The sequence below is a fragment of the Leucoraja erinacea genome, chromosome 7 (assembly GCF_028641065.1).
Source record: "Leucoraja erinacea ecotype New England chromosome 7, Leri_hhj_1, whole genome shotgun sequence".
Classification (NCBI taxonomy): Eukaryota; Metazoa; Chordata; class Chondrichthyes; order Rajiformes; family Rajidae; genus Leucoraja; species Leucoraja erinaceus.
The window spans coordinates 65,376,366-65,401,290 of NC_073383.1; the positions used below are offsets into that span (position 1 = coordinate 65,376,366).

General features: G+C 41.6%; 1 protein-coding gene across 5 annotated transcripts in view; it reads left to right on the forward strand.

Moving 5' to 3' along the window:
• mbd6 (methyl-CpG binding domain protein 6) overlaps window positions 1-24,925 on the forward strand; it is a 211,044-nt gene that overhangs the window by 94,311 nt on the left and 91,808 nt on the right. For 4 of the 5 annotated variants that reach the window (XM_055638684.1, XM_055638686.1, XM_055638687.1 and 1 more), the window contains exon 2: window positions 13,659-14,334. In XM_055638684.1, coding sequence (XP_055494659.1) covers window positions 14,225-14,334 — 110 coding nt within the window. In that variant the 5' untranslated portion in view covers window positions 13,659-14,224. Of the gene's footprint in view, window positions 1-12,840; window positions 12,899-13,658; window positions 14,335-24,925 lie in introns of all 5 variants that reach the window. The other variant, XM_055638685.1, reaches the window with a different exon arrangement.

Consider the following 24,925-nt stretch of genomic DNA (forward strand, 5'->3'; position numbering starts at 1 on the left):
GAGCAAGATGACGTGCCTCAATGACTATCGACCAGTGGCACTAACGTCGGTGGTGATGAAGTGCTTCGAGAGGTTGATCATGGCACAAATCAACTCCTATCTCGCCAAAAACATGGACCCACTGCAGTTCGCTTACCGCCACAACAGATCAACAGTGGATGCGATCTCGCTGGCTCTCCACTCCACTCTAGACCACTTGGACAACAAAAACTCATATGTCAGGCTGTTATTCATTGATTACAGCTCGGCATTTAATACAATCACCCCCTCCAAGCTGGTTATCAAACTCTCAGAACTGGGTCTCTGCGCACCCCTCTGCAATTGGATCCTCGACTTCCTCATTCACAGACCACAGACTGTTCGAATTGGTGGAAAAGTGTCAGCCTCGATAACAATCAGCACTGGAGCACCTCAAGGCTGCGTGCTCAGCCCCCTGCTGTACACACTCTATACTCATGACTGCGTAGCCGGTCATAGTGCGAACTCCATTAAGTTCGCTGACGACACCACCGTTGTGGGACGTATCTCTAATGGTGACGAGGCAGAGTATAGAAGTGAGATCAATCGACTGACCAAATGGTGCCAGCACAATAACCTGGCCCTCAACACCAGCAAAACCAAGGAACTGATTGTGGACTTTGGAAAGGGTAGGATGGGGACCCACAGTCCCGTTTATATCAACGGTTTGATGGTGGAAAAGGTCAAGAGCTTCAAATTCCTGGGCGTGATCTCTGAAGATCTCTCCTGGTCCGAGAACACTGATGCTATTATAAAGAAAGCACATCAGCGGCTCTACTTCCTGAGAAGATTACAGAGAGTCGGTAATGTCAAGGAGGACTCTCTCTAACTTCTACAGGTGCACAGTAGAGAGCATGCTGACCAGTTGCATCGTGGCTTGGTTCGGCAACTTGAGCACCCAGGAGTGGAAAAGACTACAAAATGTAGTAAACACTGCCCAGTCCATCATCGGCTCTGACCTCCCCACCATCGAGGGGATTTATCACAGTCGCTGCCTCAAAAAGGCTGGCAGTTTCATCAAGGACCCACATCATCCTGGCCGCACACTCATCTCCCCGCTACCTTCAGGTCGAAGGTACAGGAGCCTGAAGACTGCAACATCCAGGTTCAGAAACAGCTACTTCCCCACAACCATCAGGCTATTGAACTCAACTTAAACAAAACTCTGAACATAATAGCCCATTATCTGTTTATTTGCACTTTATCTGTTTTATTTATTGACGTGTGTGTGTATATATTTATTCAATGGTATATGGACACGCTGATCTGTTCTGTATTTATGCCTTCTATATTCTGTTGTGCTGAAGCAAAGCAAGAATTTCATTGTCCTATCTGCGACACATGACAATAAACTCTTGAATCGTGAATCTTATTAAAGATATGTTCACTTTTATGTTTGACAAGTTTAGCCAAATATTTTAAACTAGAAATTAGCTATTATTTAGTGCCATATGTCTGGCTGGAGACTTTGAATTTACTCAGCAACGACTAGTTTTATCCACGAGGGAATTATAAATGTTGACATATATTTAATGAATCCTCATCCTTGTTTAGTGTTAGATGGTGCTCTTATTTAATGGAAGGAAATAAAAAACTGAAAAGGAAAAAGGAAATGCAGACACTGAACAGCAAATCCATCGAATACCATGTAGTTTGATTTTTGTTTTACAATATGAAAGATTTCACGAGTCTTCATGGATCACATGACATAATGTTAGAATAGTTAAATTCGACAACCTGATGAAATGAGCTTCTGTACGTGTTTACTTTGAGAGAAAGATTGGTAGGTGGTGACATTTATCACACTGTTCAAATAATGCTACATTACCAAAAAAGACACAATGCCGGAGTAACTCAGCAGTTCAGGCAGCATCTCGGGGAAACTAGATAGGTGAAGTTCCGGGTCAGGACCTTTCAGACTTGAAACCTCACCTATCCAATATTCTCTTGAGATGTTGCCAGACCTGAATTAGTCCAGCAGTTTTTTTGTTTTTTTTTGTAAACCAAAATCTGCAATAACTTGTGCCTCCATGCTGCATTATTAATTGCTCAACTTTCTGTGAAATGTTTAATAGCTGCCATCAGCCACATCACAGAAACTGCAGGTGCTGGAATCTGAAGCAACAAACTGCTGGACGAACTCGGAGTTGAGCGGCATCTTAAAATCGTTTCATTGTCACATGCACCAGAATAGATTTTTTTTTCTTGCTGAAGCTTCACGGGTATCTATCCGGGGTTGGAAGGAATTGGCAACATTTTGGGCCGAGACCTTGCATGTAAGGTCTTGACCCAAATCAGCAATAATTCAATTTCCCCATCGGTGCTGCACAAACTACTGATTTCCTTCAGCAGTAAGTTTTGTTCCCTACTGAACCCATAGAAATGAGTGAAAGCAAGTCATCTTCAACCCAGGGGACTGCTGAAGAGTAGGAAGAATAGGCAATCAAAGTGCAAATGCAGCAACCGTGAAAATCCGGAGATGCAGTGTTTGCAAAATTAATATTAGGGAGGCATAAATCAGCCAACAAATAGTTCTTTGAGGAGTATCCCTTTGTGTCTGCAAGTTTCTGTAAAATCTTTGCCTTAAAAACTGCATGCATTTCTAACTCTTTGTGTTGTAAACTGCAGATCTTGTAAGAAAAAGCACAATTAGATTTCTGCATTTCATCAGTATTTCCACCTCGAATTGAATTTTTCTGTTCTAATTGATGTCATGTTAAACTGTTCAAGGTTTCATGGTCAGTTTATTGTCACATGTGCCTATTACGGTACAGTGAAATTTGAGTTACCATACATTCATACGAAATGAAAAGCAACAAGACACGGCCACATAAAACTGTACTAAACATTGAGGGAAATATATATCTCCTTGAGAAGTGATTTGGTCTTTAATGTCTCCTCTGTAACCAGCTGTGTAATCCAGAAACAATTACAATATCCAGTTTTGTGCAAATGCTGTAGCTCAGGGTTGCCAGCATTGGGTGAGAGTTGGGAGTGAGAAATTGCGAGAGACCAAGCCCGAGGGAGCGTAGTAACCGTAGTATGGAGCTTTTGCTTTTTCTGTTTGAAATTGTGCAATTTGATGCATACTGTAGCGAGTCTTTTAACCTACACTTGAATGCAATATTTATGCTTTAAATTGGATTAGCTATGAATAAGGTAAGGTAAAATTACATTCCTAATTACATTCCACCGCAGAGGCAGACTCTGATTAACAAGTGCAGCACATGTATGGAAATCAGATTATAATCACTTGGCCCATGTTGACCAACGTGAGTCTCACTGCACACCTGGTACTACTCCTGACCCTGACTCCAGTTGCATACCTTCTCTCATTTTGACCCTGGGTCCAGCCGTACACCTGGCCCCCTATTCAACCCTGATCATAGCTGCTTACCTGCTTAGGTTCCCAGTGCTGAACACTCCCATTGCCCCAGTTTTTACTGCACACCTAGTACCATTCCAGACCTTGACTCTGGATGTACACTTGGCCGTGCTCCTAGCCCCTCTGCACTGACAATATATCTGGCCCACACATAAAGCCCCATATCTGACCCCCTGGACGTAACCTATTACGTTCAAGTCCACAGGTGCTTATCTAATGTATTCTTTTACGGGGCACTTCACAGACCAAATTTTGTATAACCAAATTTGCTACATCCATTGGCTTCCTTGTTATCTAACATGCTAGTTACTTTGTCAAAGAAGTCATCAGTTGGTTGAACACAATATCTCATCCATAAATTTATACTCACTCAGCTGTATAAGTATTCTGTTATAATTTCCTTTATTTTCCTAACAAACTGTCCTGACGTCATTTTCACCCCCAGTATTTTGCTGTCTTCCTCTCAGCTGGGACTTTTCTGAAATGCAAAGTCCAATAACTATATATTTAAGCAATATTATTCTATTAAATGTGATCTTGAGAGTACATAATGTTTTCTGTGGTATTCATAACACAACATGCATACATTATTATATTACAGTTAATATGTACCGAGGAAAATTTTTTGTTCCAATGCTCCCCATTCCCAATTACTTTTACATTGAAGTGATTGAAATCCAAGTGAAGTTTAAATGGTATCAGAAAAATAAAACCTTCGGAATAGATGATATTCATTTTGTGGTTGGTTGGAGTCAGTATCAGCATAATTACAATATTAAACTTTGAATCTTCAGATGTTCTGGTTCAAGCTAAAACTTGACAAATAACAGACAAATAATAACCTCCTCACATATTCCCCTGCAAGTATCTCTGTCACTCCTTTAATATATGCCCCTTCTTTGAACAAGCTCTTAAACATCGCATCTGAATCCGTTTCCATCTGATTACACTCCTTGAGGAAGTTCATCTATGTTTTCAATTAATAAAACAACGAGATTGGGGACATTTCTATTCAACCTGCCAAAGGAATTTGGGTGGTGGTGGTGTTTAAAATAGACAGTGAGGTAAACAAACATAATAGTTGAGTGGCAAATGATAATAGTTCTACCTTCCCAATATTTAACTGAAGGAAATAATGGGTTATCGGGACTGTATGTTGTGACAGACAGCCTGGCACCTTTTATGTTATTTTAATATTACACTTATCCCATCCCCCTGGATATTCCGGATTAATAAATGAAGGTTTTGGCAACTAATTACAAATCAGGCTAATTACAAATCAAAAAACTTTAGCCCACTCCAAAACACGAAGCGCTGAGCATTGGGATCCAGACATCACGGACAACTGGCCCTCAGTTCCCCGCTCACATCTGGCAGTGCTCTCTGTCTGAACCAGGGGCCATGGAGCATTTTTGAAAGTGGGGAGGCTGAGCCATCACTGATCACTGGCCTTGGGGGTACCCAGTGGGGGAGTGGAGCAACTGAGTGGGAGGGTGCGGGAGTGGGATGTCCCTCCCTCCCGCGATTGGGACATTTTCAAATTTGATGTATTAAAATCATGTTTTAGTGCATTGTAGAAGAATGATTTAAATGTTTTTTGTTTGAAGTAATTTTAAGAGATAACTTTTCAAGAGGTGACTTTTTCCAAAGCAAAGGGTGGTGTGTGTATGGAACAAGCTGCCAGAGGAGGTAGTTAAGCCAGCGACTATCCCAACATTTAAGAAACAGTTAGACTGATACATGGATAGGACAGATTTGGAGGGATATGGACCAAAAGCAGGTAGTGTAGCTGGGACATGTTGGCGGGTGTGGGCAAGTTGGGCCAAAGGGCCTGTTTTCACACTGTATCACTCTATGACTACATTATACCTCCACCATGCATGAATGCTTCAAAATCAAGTGGCTGAGTTTTATTGCCATATACTCAAGCATAGAAACATAGAAAATATGTGCAGGAATAGGTAATTCGGCCCTTCGAGCCAGCACTGCCATTCAATATGATCAGGGCTGTTCATCTAAAATCAGTACTTTCCTGTTTTTTCCCCAATATCCCTTGATTTCGCTAGCCCCAAGAGCTAAAGGTAACTCTCTTGAAAACATCCAGTGAATTCATTGCCTTCTGTGGCAGAGAATTCCACAGATTCACAACTTTCTGGGTGAAGAAAGTTTGTCCTCTTCTCAGTCTAATGGCCTACACCTTAAACTATGTGACCCCCTGGTTCTGAACTTCCCCAACAGCAGGAACATTTTTCCTGCAGTTACAGTAAGTAAAAGTCTAGCAAGCAGGATGCTTTCTCCAACCACCCCCATTTCAAGGCCACTGTCTTACACCGTTTCTACCCAGTTCTTGGTACTTGTTCCAGCAGCCATTGGTTGTCCTCCAGGATGCACCGAACCACAGCCTGGTCCATGCCGGTCACCAGGGCGAATTCGGCACAGAGACTCTCACAGCTGCGGCGCAACACTTCCGACGCCTCAGACATCCCAGGACTCTTTGCACTGAGGCTGCTCCGTGGCCGAAGCTGCAGCAAGCAACTTGCCAGCCCGACAAACACTCGCCAGCCCGACAAGCACTCGCCAGCCCGACAAACACTCACCAGCCCCAGCTCCCCATCTGCATCTGTCCCCGCCACTGCTTCTGCTTCCATCCCTCCCTCAGCCCCGGCTCTCCAACACCCGCGGCCCATGCAGTTGAGATGCATTTTAAAATTTTCGTTGATCACAAAATTCCTCACGACAGAGCGTGAGAAATTTGTGATCAGCGTGAGAATTTAGCCAAATGCGTGATTCTCACGCTCAATACGTGAGAGTTGGCAGCCCTGCTGTAGCTTGATATTAAATACACCTTTTAGGATCGACTGGTAAACAAAGGAATTCCTTGCAACTTCAGACTAATATTTCGTAAAATAACTAATAGTCCAACAGCAGGTAACCCTAAATTGAAATGGGAAAACGAATGGATTACTTAAAGTGATTTATTGCTTTATACGTGTGTGGTGGGAGGCGAGGGGTTAATAGTGTTTTAAAGTTGCATTTTGTACAATGATGTCATCTTTACTGGGTTTTTTGGCATTGCTGATTTCGATGAGATTTGTAACGTATTCCTTGTCAGGATTTGGATCGGAGGGACTTGACCAGAGAACTAAATTAGATTAAATATGCAATGACAGAGGAGGATGTCTTGATTGCCGAAGATACCTTTGCCTATTTGGAGTGATTACATTTGGGATATATTCAGGGTTGATCAGAAAGCTAGGAATGGGAATTCATAGATATACTAGACCAAGTGCAGACCCGTTGGGTCCGGTCCCCGAATGTGCTTCAGACCCCAAGTACGAGGGGGGGGGAGAGAGGGAAACATACATAATGATGGCATATGTCAGCATTTTCTTTCATTTACATAATGGAAAATTTGACATATGGCATGAGACACGTGTGAAAAGCCTTTTTTGGTATTTGGTTCCAACAACTTGCAAAGGAAGGAAATAAAGAAAAATTACTAAAATTAGAGAAAAAGAACACACAACATGAAAAGCTCAATATTATTGGAGATTGTTTACTTTTGTCCCAACTTTTAAAAAAAACGTGTACATAAATGTGTGTTTCCTTTTACAGTCCTAGTTGGCTACAATGCAATAGTAATACATTCTTCAATATGCAGATTGGTGATTGGCCAGTTAGCCAAATGTTGCCATAAATAATGGAGACGTGCATGATTATTATTTGCCTAATTATTTTTATTTTATAAATTAAAAATATTTGTTTAATTCTAAATTGTTGCAAAGTAACAGATTATGAATTAACTAACAGATCCCAGAAAATTATCGTAAATGCATACAAAATACAAAAGCATTCAGAAATCATGAGTGAAAAAATAATGGTTCTTCTACTAATACTCTGATGCCTTGATGTTGAGAAATTGCAAAAATATTTGTATGTTGTCAATGCATTGAGGTGCTGCATGTATGGTTGTTCCTGGGCAGTGTGTTCTATTTTTACAGGCTTCTGTAAATAATTATGTACTTTCATAGTACTGTAGTGAATGGCATCCAAAGCACAATGCTGATAAGAAAGAACAATTATTAAAATTACAAGCTTGGCCGTTTATAAGAACAAACGTGTACATACAGGCTATTCTGGATTGGGTATTGAGTAATCAGGAAGGGTTAGTTAGCAGTCTTGTTGTGCGTGGCCCCTTGGGCAAGAGGGACCATAATATGGTTGAGTTCTTCATTAGGATGGAGAGTGACATTGTTAATTCAGAAACAAGGGTCCTGAACTTAAAGAAAGGTAACTTTGAGGATATGAGACGTGAATTGGCCAAGATAGACTGGCAATTGATTCTTAATGGTTGACGGTGGATATGCAATGGAAGGCATTTAAAGACTGCATGGATGGACTACAACAATTGTTCATCCCAGTTTGGCAAAAAAATAAATCAGGGAAGGTAGTGCACCCGTGGATAACAAGGGAAATCAGGGATAGTATCAAAACAAAAGATGAAGCGTACAAATTAGCCAGAAAAAGCAGCCTACCAGAGGACTGGGAGAAATTCAGAGTCCAGCAGAGGAGGACAAAGGGCTTAATTAGGAAAGGGAAAATAGATTATGAAAGAAAACTGGCAGGGAACATAAAAACTGACTGCAAAAGCTTTTATAGATATGTGAAGAGAAAAAGATTAGTTAAAACAAATGTAGGTCCCTTGCAGTCAGAAACAGGTGAATTGATCATGGGGAACAAGGACATGGCAGTACAATTGAATAACTACTTTGGTTCTGTCTTCACTAAGGAAGACATAAATAATCTGCCGGAAATAGCAGGGGTCCGGGGGTCAAATGAGATGGAGGAACTGAGTGAAATCCATGTTTGCCGGGAAGTGGTGTTAGGTAAATTGAATGGATTAAAGGTCGATAAATCCCCAGGGCCAGATAGGCTGCATCCCAGAGTACTTAAGGAAGTAGCCCCAGAAATAGTGGATGCATTAGTGATAATTTTTCAAAACTCTTTAGATTCTGGAGTAGTTCCTGAGGATTGGAGAGTAGCTAATGTAACCCCACTTTTTAAAAAGGGAGGGGGAGAGAAAACGGGGAATTACAGACCAGTTAGTCTAACGTCGGAAATGAAATGAAAAAATGATTCAATTTATTGTCATTGTCAGTGTACAGTACAGAGACAACGAAATGCGGAAGTGGGGAAACTGCTAGAATCAGTTATTAAAGATGGGATGGCAGCACATTTGGAAAGTGGTGACATCATTGGACAAAGTCAGCATGGATTTATGAAAGGTAAATCATGTCTGACGAATCTTATATAATTTTTCGAGGATGTAACTAGTAGAATGGATAAGGGAGAACCAGTGGATGTGTTATATCTGGACTTTCAGAAGGCTTTCGACAAGGTCCCACATAAGAGATTAGTATACAAACTTAAAGCACACAGTATTGGAGGTTTGTATTGATGTGGATAGAGAACTGTCTGGTAGACAGGAAGCAAAGAGTAGGAGTAAACGGGTCCTTTTCACAATGGCAGGCAGTGACCAGTGGGGTACCGCAAGGCTCAGTGCTGGGACCCCAGCTATTTACAATATATATTAATGATTTGGACGAGGGAATTGAATGCAACCTCTCCAAATTTGCGGATGACACAAAGCTGGGGGGGGGGGCAGTGTTAGCTGTGTGGAGGATGCTAGGAGGCTGCAAGGTGACTTGGATAGGCTGGGTGAGTGGGCAAATGCATGGCAGATGCAGTATAATGTGGATAAATGTGAGGTTATCCACTTTGGTGGCAAAAACAGGAAAGTAGACTATTATCTGAATGGTGGCCAATTAGGAAAGGGGTAGATGCAACAAGACCTGGGCGTCATGGTACACCAGTCATTGAAAGTAGGCATGCAGGTGCAGCAGGCAGTGAAGAAGGCAAATGGTATGTTAGCATTCATTGCAAAAGGATTTGAGTATAGGAGCAGGAAGGTTCTACTGCAGTTGTACAGGGTCTTGGTGAGACCACACCTGGAGTATTGCGTACAGTTTTGGTCTCCTAATCTGAGGAAGGACATTCTTGCCATAGAGGGAGTGCAGAGAAGGTTCACCAGACTGATTCCTGGGATGTCAGGACTTTCATATGAAGAAAGACTGGATAGACTCGGTTTGTACTCGCTAGAATTTAGAAGATTGAGGGGGGATCTTATAGAAACTTATAAAAATTCTTAAGGGGTTGGGCAGGCTAGATGCAGGAAGATTGTTCCCGATGTTGGGGAAGTCCAGAACAAGGGGTCACAGTTTAAGGATGAGGGGGAAATCCTTTAGGACCGAGATGAGGAAAACATTTTTCACACAGGGAGTGGTGAATCTCTGGAATTCTCTGCCACAGAAGGTAGTTGAGTCCAGATCATTGGCTATATTTAAGAGGGAGTTAGATGTGGCCCTTGTGGCTAAAGGGATCAGGGGGTATGGAGAGAAGGCAGGTACAGGATACTGAGTTGGATGATCAGCCATGATCATATTGAATGGAGGTGCAGGCTCGAAGGGCCGAATGGCCTACTCCTGTACCTATTTTCTATGTTTCTATACGTAGGATGTTTGTATTTAAGAATATTATGGGAGCTTGTTCACTCGTTCATATATCTACATTTATAACCTGCGCACAGCCTTCAGAGGTGGCTGCAAATCAATTTGGAGCTCTTCTTACTTGATTCAGATTGTGAAACAAAGTGAGTAGTGTCAGTGAATAATTTCCAAAGGTTGGTTTGAGAATCACACAATACCATTTGCAATATAGACACGTGTTGGACATTAATAGTGAATTTCTGTAACTTTATCATCATAAAATATTCCGTTCATGATGTGCAACACACCACATTTTATAGTTTTTATTGGGCTCTTAAATAAGCTACATGGGAAGCAAGTCTAGGGATAATGTTCTGTAGTCCATACATAACTAAAACTATGATCTTGTGCTCTTCCGGTTTGCGTGGTTTTCTATTTGTGCAAAAATAGTACACGATAGCGCTATGATTCTTCACCACCTTACCATTCTCCTTTGCTGCAAGTGCAACAAGTTTTGTTCCGAAGTAAGTTTATTGGCCAAGTATTCACATACATGACAAAACACCATTGATCAAGCATGTGTCAACAAATACCAGATCAAAGGGAAGCTACAGATTTTTGGCTGTGGAGTAGAGTAACTACTCGTGGATAAAAACTGTTTTTATGTCTGGCTTTGACAGTCCGGAGTCGCCTTCCGGAGGGAAGTGGTTCAAGGAGTTTGTGGCCAGGGTGAGAGGGGTCAGAGATGATCTTGCCCGCTCGCTTCCTGGCCCTTGCAATGTATAGTTCATCAATGGAGAGAAGGTTGCAGACAATAACGTTCTCTGCTGATCGGACGATTCGGTGCAGCCTCCAGGTGTCGTGCTTAGTGGCTGAGCCAAACCAGACCATGATGAAGAAGGTCAGAACAGACTCTACGATGGCCGTGTAGAATTGGACCATCATTGCCTGTGGCAGATTGTGCTTCCTCAGCTGCCGCAGGAAGTACATCCTCTGTTGTGCCTTTTTAACTGTGGAGTCGACGGTAGCCCCCCACTTGAGGTCCTTGGAGATGATGGTTCCCAGGAACTTAAAAGACTCCACAGATGTGACTGTGGTGTGGTTGATGGTGAGAGGGGTGAGTGGAGGGGGAGCTCTCCTAAAGTCTACAATCAATTCCACTGTCTTAAGAGCATTGAGCTCTAGGATGTTGCGACGGTTACAGGACGCCAGCTGTGACACTTCCTGTCCGTAGGCAGATTATTCCTCCCCATCCAAGTCAAGTCAAATTTATTCGTCACATACACATACGAGATGTGCAATGAAATGAAAAGTGGCAATGCTCGCGCTTTGTGCAAAAAGACAAACAAACAAACAACCAAACAAACTACAAACAGAATGGAAGAGAATCACATATTATTTTACATATTAAATATTGTGAGCGGAAGGAAACGGGGAAAAAAACAGCACTTTTAAAAATAAAAAGACGTAGTACATTAAAAGTCAGTCCATGGTGAGATAGGAGTTTACAGTCCTAATGGCCTCTGGGAAGAAACTCCTTCTCAACCTCTCCGTTCTAACAGCATGGCAACTGAGGTGTTTGCCTGACCGTAGCAGCTGGAACAGTCCGTTGCAGGGGTGGAAGGGGTCTCCCATGATTTTATTAGCTCTGGAGTTGCACCTCCTGATGTATAGTTCCTGCAGGGGGGCGAGTGAAGTTCCCATAGTGCTTTCGGCCGAACGCACTACTCGCTGCAGAGCCTTCTTGTCCTGGGCAGAGCAATTCCCAAACCAGATAGTAATATTTCCGGACAAGATGCTTTCCACAGCCGCTGAGTAGAAGAACTGGAAGATCCTTGGAGACGCTCTGAATTTCCTCAATTGCCTGAGGTGGTAAAGGCGCTGCCTTGCCTTACTCACAAATGCTGCGGCATGTGATGCCCATGTCATATCCTCAGAGATGTGGACTCCCAGATATTTAAAACAGCTCACCCTATTCACAGTATCCCCATTTATCCTCAATGGTGTGTACGTCCGCGGATGATGTGCCCTCCTAAAGTCCACGATCAGCTCCTTAGTTTTTTTGACGTTCAAGAGGAGGCTGTTGTCCTGACACCAGAGTGCCAGATCAGCCACCTCCTCCCGGTAGGCCTTCTCATCGTTGTCTGAGATCAGGCCCACCACCCCAGTGTCATCAGCAAACTTGATTATTGAGTTGGAGGTGAACCTAGCCACACAGTCATGTGTGTACAAGGAGTACAACAGGGGACTGAGGACGCAACCCTGGGGCGATCCTGTGCTCAGGGTGAGGGACTTTGATGTATTCCCTCCCATCTTGACTACCTGGGGCCTGGCAGTGAGAAAGTCCAGGGCCCAGGCACACAGGCGGGTGTTGAGCCCTAATTCCTGTAGCTTCTCAGCCTGTCTGGTGGGGCTATCGTGGTGAAGGCTGAATCAGTCCAATCCTGGATCAGTCCAATCAGGGTTGAGTCATCCGCAAACTTGAGAAGCTTGACAGAGGTGTCTGTGGAGGTGCAGGAGTTGGTGTAGAGAGGTTGGGGTTGAGGGGAAATGAGCCATGCCTGCGCAATTGGGGGCTATGCGTGAGTGGCGGAATATTGCATTGGGGGAACAGGTTGCGTTGGGGGAACGGGTGAGTGGTGGAATATTGCATTGCGGTACTACACTTAGTCTAGTACATTTTGTTTCTCTTGCATCCGATATACTTCGTTAGGTACTAGGTTCAAAATATAGCTAATAACATTTCATATTCCACTGGTTTTGAAGTTTACCATTTCAACAAATTACTTTTGTCAGTTATTTCAGATATTTACTGAAAAGCCTATTTCTTGACTTCTCATTGACTGAATCATGTATTTGCCATTCTCATTTTTGTTCCCTTTTGATGTGCAGGAACATGGTAGACAACGTGACTAATACAGCTGCTCAATACTTTGGGTTCACCCAAATGGTAAACATGAGGTTTAATATTTAAAATACTCCATATCTGACAATGCAATGTGCACTTCATAGCATTTGAGCATGTGCAGTGTTTTTTTATATGGATGAGTTGGGCTTAGTCATAATTTGAATTTTGAGAAATGTAATTATTGTTTTGCATTACATAAGACATTTACCTTGGAATTCCAAGGACAAATGTTGATGTTGGTCAATTTATCTTAATTCTCATGTTTTTATTAAAGCAAGGCGTTAATTTCATCATGATTTAAATTATTTTCTAGTTGGTTCAAGTTCCTATTGAAACATAGGTTACACAGAAAAGCTGGAGAAACTCAGCGGGTGCAGCAGCATCTATGGAGCGAAGGAAATAGGCAACGTTTCGGGCCGAAACCCTTCTTCAGACTGATCAGGGGTGGGGGTGGGTGGGGACAAGAAAGGGAAAAGGAGGAGTAGCCGGAAGGCTGGAGGGTGGGAGGAGACAGCAGGGGAGCTGAGGAAGGGGAGGAGACAGCAAGGACTAACAGAATTGGGAGAAGTCGATGTTCATGCCCCCGGGGTGCAGACTCCCCAAACGGAATATGAGGTGCTGTTCCTCCAATTTATTGAAACATTATCGTTTCATGAGAGCCTATGATTTTAACTAGACATCAGTGTATAATATATGCAAGGTAACTGGTGGACAATTGGCATTTATGTGTTTGTAAGTTAATTGTTAATTATGCACAGTGTGTACATTTTCAGATATCTAAACTAAACTTGTATATTTACAGGATTTTGTATGAAGAATGGATTGTTCAAAACTTACAGAATGTGAGATGTGAAGTCAGAAGGTTATTTTATTAGCGAGAACCATCTGGATTGCATTTGCCTGAGAAATTATGTTCATTGAAGAATGTGGCCTACTATGGATTCAATTAGAAGATTACTTTGTCTTCATAATCAACACTAGTCTGCAGAATAAGTGAAGCTGAAAAAAACTGCTATTTCATGACATAAATTATCTTGAAGTTCAGAACCGGATTGAGATATTGTGAATCATGTACATCGTGTTCAGGAAGCAACCATTTCTCTCCATGTAGCACTACTGTACAACTCCAAACCCTCTGAATCATCCAACAGCACTAAATGAATGTGGATTATCATGAGGCATTGACTTTAAACAAAATGGTGGTTTTTGAAGCGATGATTCCTCATTGAGCCAGAAGATCTTGATTAGTTCGTACAGTGGGCAAGCACTGTACCATATGGTCACGTTTCAGAGGCCATGATGACATGAAGTCCGAAGATATCATCTGACTTTTGATATCTTTTGGGTGTCACAAGCAGAAACGTGAAAATGAATGGAGGAAACGAGAATGATGGTGAAAAAGATGGTGGGAGCTCAGCAGTCCAAGTTCCAATAGGATGGCAGCGGCAAGTTGACCAGAATGGAGTGCTATATATGAGGTACACATTGTTCTATATATATGTCATGTGCTAATCTGGGCATGGCAGTGGAAGAGAGAATAACTTCAATTAGTTTGGGGTCAAATATGGAATTAATTTAAAACAAGTAATTTATTCATAATTGTTTATTTATAGAATTTAATATTTCCACTTTTTCAGTGTCTTCTAATTGGAGATGAATACCAACTATGTATTTGTAATAAACTAGTTAGCTATTGCTCACTGCGTGATCGCCACAGAGGTCAATAGAATATCATTTTTAACAAGAATGGCTTTTTCAGATGAATGAGATAAAGTGGTCGGTTTTACAAATATTTTTGAAAAAACAAGGCTGTTCTGTTGTAAATGAATCTTGATATTTAACAGTTAATTATACAATATAGCATAACATTAAATTTGATTTGTTATTTATGTGGGGTTGTATAGACTTTAAAACTACAAAGTAGGATTGTTCCTTGAATAGTGAATGGAAAAAATAGACATTGTATGTTCTTCCAAGTTCTTGTTGGAATTGCATAGTGGATTCAATATGAAAGCTATATTGATGTTTAAGGTATGAAGATATCAGCCTGTTTTATACACAAAAAGAAAGGTTCTGGCTGATCTATTTGAGGTGTTCTGTCAGCACAAAGTGGTCAAGAGTAGTGACTGAAGGCACTTTTCGAGCAAATACAGATTTTGCGTTGAATGTATCTTGTATAAATTCCAAAGATTAGAATGATAAATGTAGACAATATATTATTCAATGGACCATTAAGAACATCTGAGTGCATTCCATTTAACAGTTCTTCGTAAATCTGCAATTTCCATTTTGAGTTGTTTTGAAGGGAAGGAATTATTTTAAAAAGAAAATTCTTGAACATGGAATACTATAAGCCTTAAGTTCCTGCTTTGTTAATTTGACACTTTTTTATTTGATGTGTAACTGGCAGATTTTGCCTGTCAAATTCACCAATCTACATTGAATTGATGTTTTCGCCCCAATTCCTTCTCATGGTCCTGTGATGAAGGGATAAAGCTTTTAACAGGCTTTTGCATTACTCATGGCAGTTGATTGCAGAGACTGAGTTACACCTCCTTCAGTAGAGTTCTGTCGTGAATGTTGTTGCTGATATTACAGTAACATGGTTTTATTGCACATTTTAATATTTGAAAAGCATTTTTTCTCCTTTGAGAGGGGTGAGTGCAAGGCTTGGGTGGAAATACAAGGAACTGCAGATGCTGGAATCTTGAGCAAAACAATGTTCAGGCGGAACTGTGGATCGAATTGACAGGTGATACTTTGGGTCGAGAAAGCTAGAAGTTGCAGAGCGAAGCTAGGGAGTGATGTGAATCAGGATGCCAAATTTCATTGTAGGGCATGGAGCTGAGTGCAGATGCAAAAACACTGTGCAGGAAATTACAAGCTGCTTCGTGAAGTCTGTTTCACAGGGCCATGACACAATGGAACTACCTGACTCCTGGTATTAATTCTCGCCTGTATTTATGCAACCTCCTGATGAAAACCAAAAATCTAATTCTAAACAATATCTGTGAATACCTGTCCTGAACTGAAAGTTTTGAAGAAAATGGTAATCATGTAATACCCATGATCCCAGATATAGCTTTCACTCGGCATCAGGACCCATGTAAATGAATTTTTTTAACTGTGACATCAAGCCATACCCTGCTGGAGCTGGCAATTTATTTTGTGTTGACAATTCTTTATGTAAATAAAATAATTCTGACCTCGAACCAAGTTGTGTGCCTACACAGCTTGTATACCTTATGCCTGCTAACCTGTTGTTCAAATAGTATGTTCACACAGACTATTTTATTCCCTTCAAATTCTAAATACTTCAATTATATGTAAAAAATTGCTTAAATTTTTGTAAAGTCAATAGTCTTGGCTCTTTCAGCCTATTGATGGCTAAGGGATTTATAATTAGCAGTTATTCCTTTATCCTCAAAACTCGTATGAAACGAAATTCTCTCCAAATTGCTTTCTGGACTGGTTAACTAGATTAGATTAGATCCTTTATTTGTCATTCAGACTTTTCGGTCTGAACAAAATGTCGTTGCCTGCAGCCATACATATAATAATAAACAACAAAACACACAATGAACACAAATTAACATCCACCACAGTGAGTTCACCAGGCACCTCCTCACTGTGATGGAGGCAAAAGTCTTAAAGTTACTGTCTCTTCCCTCCTTATTCTCCCTCTGCGCTGAGGCAATATGTTGTTACCCCACCGGGTGATGGTAATCAGTCCCGCGGCTCAACCGAGCTCCGCGAACGGGCCGGTTCAAGCTCCGCGGCCCTGGGTGGTCGAAGCTGCCGCCCTCCAGTCCAGCAAACGCAGCTGTTGCCGCGGGAGCTCCGGAAAACAGGCACCAGCCTGTGACCTGCGAGCTCCCGACGATGTCGTCCACTGGCCCGCAGCCGAGCCTGGGATTCAGGTCGCTGCCGCCGGAACGCCGCCCCAGCCACCGGGGCACCGTCTCAGCCCCGAGCCCCGAGTCGGGCCGCCCTCAACGGAGCACCGTCTCAGCCCCAAGCCGGGCCGCCCTCACCGGAGCGCCGTCTCAGCCCCGAGTCGTGCCGCTGCCACTGGAACGCCGCCACAGCTCCGAATTCGGCCAGCCTCGCGTTGGTAAGTCCTGGCTGGCTCTGCTTCCGGAGCCTCGAGGTCGGTCGCAGTTGGAGACCGCCAGCTCCGCCATTAGGCCTCAGCACAGACTGAGGCGGAGAAGGGGGGATACGACAGAAAGAGTCGCATTCCCCCGAAGGGAGAGACAGAAAACCATGTTTCAGCCCCCCCCCCCCCCCCACACATAACACAACCTAATAACTAAAATTTGACTAAAACAAGACAAAAAAAACAACAAAAAAAAAGTCAAGACAGACGGACTGTAGGCGAGCCGCAGCCGTTCACCAGCGCCGCCACTTCCGGATTCTAAGGAATGAAATGAGAACATGTCCATACTTAAACATCATGTTCAACTTTCATATCTTATTCTATGCAAGTATCTTTGGGATCTCTAACCCAACAAGCTACCTTTATTCTAGTGCATTTTATTCAAAATCCTTGTCCTCATTATTGAAACTTGGTGAAAGCGACCTATTGTCTTATCCTTTTGTAATTTGCAACTTCCCCAACTTCATCCTAATCTTCAATTCATTCCTCACTCTCCAGCCTGATGTGAAACCTTGATCACCCGTGTTGTGCTCTTTTTTAACCTATTCACTCATTTGTATTGCCCCGTGCCTCCTTTTTTTCACCCTGTCAAAACTTTGTCCAACATCTCTAACACTTTTCTTCCAGTTTCAACATTGTTACCTGTTTCCCCTTGTGCTTTGAGCATCTTTGAGTTAGGGCTACCATACAATTATTCCAATCAAGAGTCTTTATCAACAGTGTTTATTTGTCATATGCACCAGATATGAACCAGAACAAAGACATTTTATTGCTGTAAGTCATGGTCATCATTTCACAAGAGGGAATTATGAAAGGAGAATTTTAGCCTTATACTACTCAAAAAAACTTGTACAGCTCAGAAACTGCTCAATCAACGAACCCTGTCCATGCAACCGTTATACCAATCCAATTTACCAGTATTTGGTCTGCACCCTCTACACTTGGGCCATTCAAATGCTCATCCAGATAAATATTTAGAATTTCTGCATCTAACACTCTTTCAGGCAGTTCCTTCCAGATTCCAAACATCTGTGTGAAAATATCCTCCACAAACCCCTTCTTAACCTTCCTCCTCTTACAAAATACCCATATTAAGATTCTCCAGAAGACCTGCTCTATTAATGAGAGCAGTTCTCAATGAATCTGTAATTACTGCCCTCCAACGAGGGTGAATTTATTTCATCTGATATTTTTGTTCTGTTTTTACATAGAAAACCTATTTGCTCTTTGATTAATATTTGGTGTCGCAAAGAGTTGTGGTGAAGAAGGCTGTTGGCACACTGGCCTTCATCAGTCAGGAATTGAGCATAGAAGTTGGGACGTAATGTTACAGTTGTTCAAGATGTTGGTGAGATCGCACGGAGTATTGTGTTCAGTTTGGGTAGGCGACGACTTTATTCCTTGAAGCTCAGGAGACTAAGTGGTGATCTTATAGAGGTGTATAAGATTGTGATGGAGATAGATAGGGTGAATGCAGAGCCTATTTCCCAGGGTTGGCGAATCAAGAACATGAGGGCATGGGTTTTAGGCAAGAGGGGAAAGATTTAAATGAAACCTGAGGGATAATCTTTTCACGTGCTGGGTGATGGGCATTTGGATTTAGCTGCCTGTGGAAATAGTTAACCCATGTATGATAACAACATTTCATGTTGGTGTTTTCAAGAGAGAGATCTACCTCTTAGGGCTAAAGGAATCAAAGGATATGGGGAATGGGGGCAAAAGCAAGAACGGGGCACTGATTTTAGATTATCAACCATGATCATATTAAATGGTGGTGCTGGCTCGAAGGGCCGAATGGCCTACTCCATCACCTATTTTTCTGTGTCTCTAATAAGTATTTGGACAGGAGATGGATACGAATGATTTCGAGGGATATTGGCCAGGTATGGATAAATGAGACTTGCAAGTAGCATGCACCAACATACCACTATTTAGGGGGCACATTGGTGTAGCTCATAGCCCTGCTGTCTCAGAGGTAGCAACATGGAGTAAATCAAACCAAGTGCCATTTGCATGTTCACGCTGTGACCACTTGGATTTCCGTCTGGTTTTCCAAATTATTCCCACATCGCAAAGACATGCATGTTGGTGTGTAATTTTGCCAGTGTAGTTTGCCCCATGTGTGTGGGTGAGTGGTAGAATTGAGGAGAGTTATGGGCCTGTCCCACTTAGGCGACTTTTTAGGCGAGTGCAGGAGACTCTGTGCTTGCCACATGGTCGCCACATGTTCACTGGTGGTCTCTGGTGAGTCTCCTTCATGGTCGCGAGGAGTTCCCGCATTCTGGGAACTAGTCGCGGCCTCAGTATGGTAGCCGAAAATGTTTCAACGTTGAAATTTTTTCTGCGACCAAAAATTGGTCGCCATGGAGAAAATCGATAATCCTGTAGTCGTAGGTGCAGTTGTAGTGGGGTCGCCATGTAGATATGGGTAGTCATAGGTAGTTTTTAGTTAATCGCCTTTGCTGTCCTGTCATTTTCAAAAAAACTTAAGCAGGAGGTTTCAGAACCAAGGATAACCGACTGGTAATGTTAAACATCCACTGAACTTTACAGTTGTGTATCTCTGGTATTAAAAGTTGTCTGGCTTCTTACAAGTTTTCTCCCTCTTTCTCCCCCCTTCTCCCCTCTTTTAAATGACTTACCGTGCACTGTGCTACCCGTCTTAATTACAGTACCAACCTTCCTGTTCATTGCGATGTGTGTCTGTATCACCTTGGCTTTGTACCGTGTGAATTTCAGACAGCACTCCCCCGCTTGCCCTGGCCCCCGCCTTTGCGATGTGTTTGTGTGTGTTCCACTGACAGTTGCCGTTCCAGTTCCTGGTTTTTCAGGCGGGTGCCGGCAACATGACAGTCGCCGGCAGTCCGTTGAAAAATCACCGTAGTGGGACAGGCCCATTATTGAGATGTGGAGAGACTAAACATAGAAACGTACTAAATAGGTGCAGGAGGAGGCCATTCGGCCCTTCGAGGCAGCACTGCCATTCATTGCGATCATGGCTGATCGTCCTCTATCAATAACCCGTGCCTGCCTCCTCCCCATATCCCTTGACTCCACTAGCCCCTAGCGCTCTATCTAACTCTCTCTTAAATCCACCCAGTGACTTGGCCTCCACTGCCCTCTGTGGCAGGGAATTCCATAAATTCGCAACTCTCTGGGTGAAAATTTTTTTCTCACCTCAGTCTTAAATGACCTCCCCTTTATTCTAAAACTGTGGCCTCTGGTTTTGGACTCGTCCAACATTGGGAACATTAAATGCATTTCGTTGTCTCTACTGTACACTGACAATGACAATTAAAATTGAATCTGAATCTGAATCTGATTTTTCCTGCATCTAACTTGTCCAGTCCTTTTATAATTTTATATGTTTCTATAAGATCCCCCTCATCCTTTCTATAAGATCCCCCCTCAAACTCAAGTGAATACAAGCCTAGTCTTTTCAATCTTTCCTCATATGACAGTCCCGCCATCCCAGGGATCAATCTTGTGAACCTACGCTGCACTGTCTCAATCACAAAATGGGCTTAGTGAAGAAGTGGTATAAATGGATGCTTGATGTTTGGCATGGTCAATGGGGTGAAGAGTGTATTTCCATTCTAAATGATTGTATATAGTATGCAAATAAAACAAAACATTCTGAAAATACACTGCAGATAAAACTACCCAGGGAAGGAGAGAATTTACTTTTCCTGGAGGGATAATCTTATTTTTCGTCTTTATTTCAGATTTCTGGTTTCTATAGTCTTTCTTAGGCACTTGTTTTGTTTTTTTGTCAGAGGTAGTAAGAATACGGATGTTTATTAGACTTGTCAGTGTAGAAGAAAAATGTTGTGGATAATTAATCATGGATGAATTTATCTGAATGATGACATGCTCAAGATTCATTTTAATTTACTTTTACCTGGATATTTATTTCACATTTATGCCTTACATAAATGTAAATGCTTTTGTCATAATTATCTGGGGGGACTGGAATATGCAGTAATCATTGCAGACTTCCTGGAAGGTCTGGGTTTCAATGTTCTGGGCAGGACTGTGATGGTGGATCTCTGAGATAGCAGGGACATCACATCTGATCTGTGCCAAAAACAGAGCATTATTTACCCCTGTTGAAAGGTGGGCAAGTGTAGATGTTGCACAAGGATAGGATATGGTTGATATTATGGTTGATATTATCCACAGCTGAGTAAAAGCTTCTGGATTTTTAGTAATTTTGCAGAATTATATTGGCTTGTGGGGTTTTCATAGCGACTGGAAAAGTATAAATCTCAAGATAATCTCAGTCTAAACTCCAACAAATAAATTTGGGATTGTTTAATATTTTACCATAAGGATTTTAATGCCTAAAAATAGTTTAGTAGATCATTTCTTAACAAATGCAAAACCAAAATTGGGAAGAATGATCCATCCACTTTAGTCGCAGCATAGATCTTGCCGTCTAACTTCAAACAAAAATAACATCAATCCTCTGGCAATCATCAAAAGTGCATTGTTGATGAATAAAGTGGAACACAGTTTTCAGTGGGAAAATAGTTGAACAAAATTATCATTATATGGGTGTTTGCATTCAATAATCCTGAATTGTCTCTGGGTTTTGAAGTATTTATGTGCATACAGTGCCCTCCATAATATTTGGAACAAAGACCCATCATTTATTTATTTCCCTCTGTACTCCACAATTTGAGATTTGTAATAGAAAAAAAATCACATGTGGTTAAAGTGCACACATTTTTATACATTTTGGTTTCACCATGTAGAAATTACAGCAGTGTTTATACAAAGTCCCCCCATTTCAGCGCACCATAATGTTTGGAATGTCATGTAAATGAAAGTAGTCATGTTTAGCATTTTATTACATATCCTTTGCATGCAATGATGGCTTGAAGTCTGCGATTAATGGATATCACCAGTTGCTGGGTGTCTTCTCTGGTGATGCTCTGCCAGGCCTGTGTTGCAGCCATCTTGAGCATGCTTGTTTTGGGTGCTAGTCCCCTTCAGTTTTCACTTCAGCATAAAAAAAGGCATGCTTAATTGGGTTCAGATTGGATGATTGACTTGGTCACTCAAGGATTAAACTTTTTTTTTTTTATCTTTGAAAAACTCCTTTGTTGATTTAGCAGTATGTTTGGGATCAGTCTTGCTGTAGAATGAACTGCCGGCCAATGAGTTTTGAGGCATTTGTTTGAACTTGAGCAGATAGGATGTGTCTATACACTTTAGAATTCATTATGCTGCTACCATCAGCAGTTGTATCATCAATGAAGATAAGTGAGTCAGTACCTTCAGCAGCCCTACATGCCCAGGCCATAACACCCCCACCACTGTGTTTCACAGATGAGGTGGTATGCTTTGGATCTTGGGCAGTTCCTTCTCTCCTCCATACTTTGCTATTGCCATCACTCTGATATAAGTTAATCTTTGTCTCATCTGTCCACAAGACCTTTTTCCAGAACTGTGGTCGCTCTTTTAAGTATATCTTGGCAATGTAACCTGGCCATCCTATTTTTGCAGCTAACCAGTGGTTTGATTCTTGCAGTGTAGCGTCTGTATTTCTGTTCATGACGTCTTCTGCAGACAGTGGTCATTGACAAATCTACACCCGACTCCTGAAGAGTGTTTCTGATTTGTCGGAGAGGTGTTTGGGGATTTTTCTATATTATAGAGAGAATTCTTTTGTCATCAGCTGTGGAGGTCTTCCTTGGCCTGTCAGTCCCATTGCGATTAGTAAGCTCACCAGTGCTCTCTTTCTTCTTAATGATGTTCCAAACAGTTGATTTTTGTAAGCCTACCTTTTGGCGGATGTCTCTAACAATTTTATTCTTGTTTCTCAGTCTCAATATGGCTTCTTTGACTTTCATTGGCACAACTTTGGTCCTCATGTTGATAAACAGCAATAAAAGTTTCCAAAGGTGGAAAGACTGGAGGAAAGAATAGGTGCTGAGAGCTCTCTTATACCTGCATTAAGGAGGCTATTAAACACACCTGAGCAATTAAAAAACCTGTGAAGCCATGTGTCCTAAACATTATGGTGCCCTGAAATGGGGGGGACTATGTATAAATGCTGCTGTAATTTCTACATGGTGAAACCAAAATGTATAAAAATGGCCTTTATTTTTTCTGACAATGTCCACTTTAACCACATTGTCAGAAAAACTTTAACCACATGCGATTTTTTCTATTACAAATCTCAAATTGTGGAGTACAGAGGCAAATAAATAAATGATGAGTCTTTGTCCCAAACATTATGGAGGGCACTGTGACTATAAAATCTCTGCCTCGGTCCATGCAATAATACAGTTTCTGATGTACTTTGGTTGCTGATGGTTGTAATTCTAACTGAAGCTTTTTAAATATGTTCTGTTATCTTGTGTTACCAACAGAATATGCATTGCTTCCAAAATTAGTGCTTTAGGGATTTTTCGTTTATATTTGTGTCAAGTCTAAAGGAAGCTGGTTTCATTATTTGCAAGGTTTTTTCCCTGCTCTGTAGCATTAGTTACAAATGATTAGAGAGGTGGTATAGTTATGCAAAGTAACTGTAATGGTGTTGTTCCAGCAGTGCTATAGTTCACCTGTAATTCACTGAAGGCATATCCATCATGAGATTTTTTCTGAATAATTGCGAAGTGCTTTAAAGAACCATATAGACCGTGTGACTAAGAATATCGATGCAAGGTGAACTATACAGATATTAATTTGAGGCTCTGTAATCATTTTCAAAATGTAGAAATATTGAAAGCCTGAGTTTTTGCCAGAGGAACTGACAAGCATTCTCTGAACACTTCATTAATTAGCTTTTATGTTGTGACTTCTCTATTCAAAGTTCTCTTTTAGATCAATTTAAAAAAAAATCCAAATCATATGCTCACTATGCTTTACTAGGAAGCTTGACTGAACTGTGCTACAGGACTTTTTTAGATGTTGCTGAGCAGCTTGCATCGTAATTTATTCTCCCAATTGTTCAAAAGGCATGTGAATGTTCCTGTCTTTTTGTCTGCCAATACAGAAATTGTTGACCACTATATCTGAGAGTCAAATAAGAAGAGTGCATATTCCATCAAAATTCTCAATATTAGAGACATAGATTTTTATAGCACGTTAACAGACCATTGTCTCCGCACAGGTCATCAAATTTTCCAGCACTTCTCTGGTGCGCATTGTTTCAATTACTTATCTACTTATTCCTTAAGTTATGATAGTAACTGCCTCCACTATCCTCCAGCTGCCTCCACTAACTGCCATTTGTATTTCAGATTTCGACTTCACTCTGGATGGAAAATTATTTCTCAAATCTCTCCTAAGCCTCCTACTCTACTTAAATTGGGACTTTTTTGTGACTGTACACGTAGATCTGGCATATTGGCACCTCTTAAAGTTAAAATAAAGTTTATGAATTAAACAGCAAGCCCCTAAACAGCTTATGCGGATTCTCGGATGATGATCCACCTTAGGCACCAACAGCGAGGAATTCGATGTGTACTGGCGCCTTTTTGCCCACAAAACAAAAAGCACTGCCTTAAACGTTACCCATTTCATTGCTGATCACCAACTTAGAACTGGATTCAGGCTGTCAGAACTGTGTACAGAGAAGTTCCTTTGGCAATCAAACAAGCAAATAAATTAAACATAATGATTGGAGGAAGAACGATAGTAGGGTTTCAAATTAATCTGACTTTTTATGTTACGATCCTAATCTCTGTTACCCAGGTCTCTTCCTTGACGATTAATTGGTAGCAAGGAAGTCGTCAATTAATAAAGCAGGTTTATTTATTACAGCTGCAGTGCACACTAGTGACCAGGGTTCTCATTTAACTTTTTTCCCTGTTGCCAGCCGGGCAACGTAGGCAGCTTTTTAGGTTGCCAAATGACAGTTTAGGTGGTCATTTATGACGGTTTGCATGACACGTGCG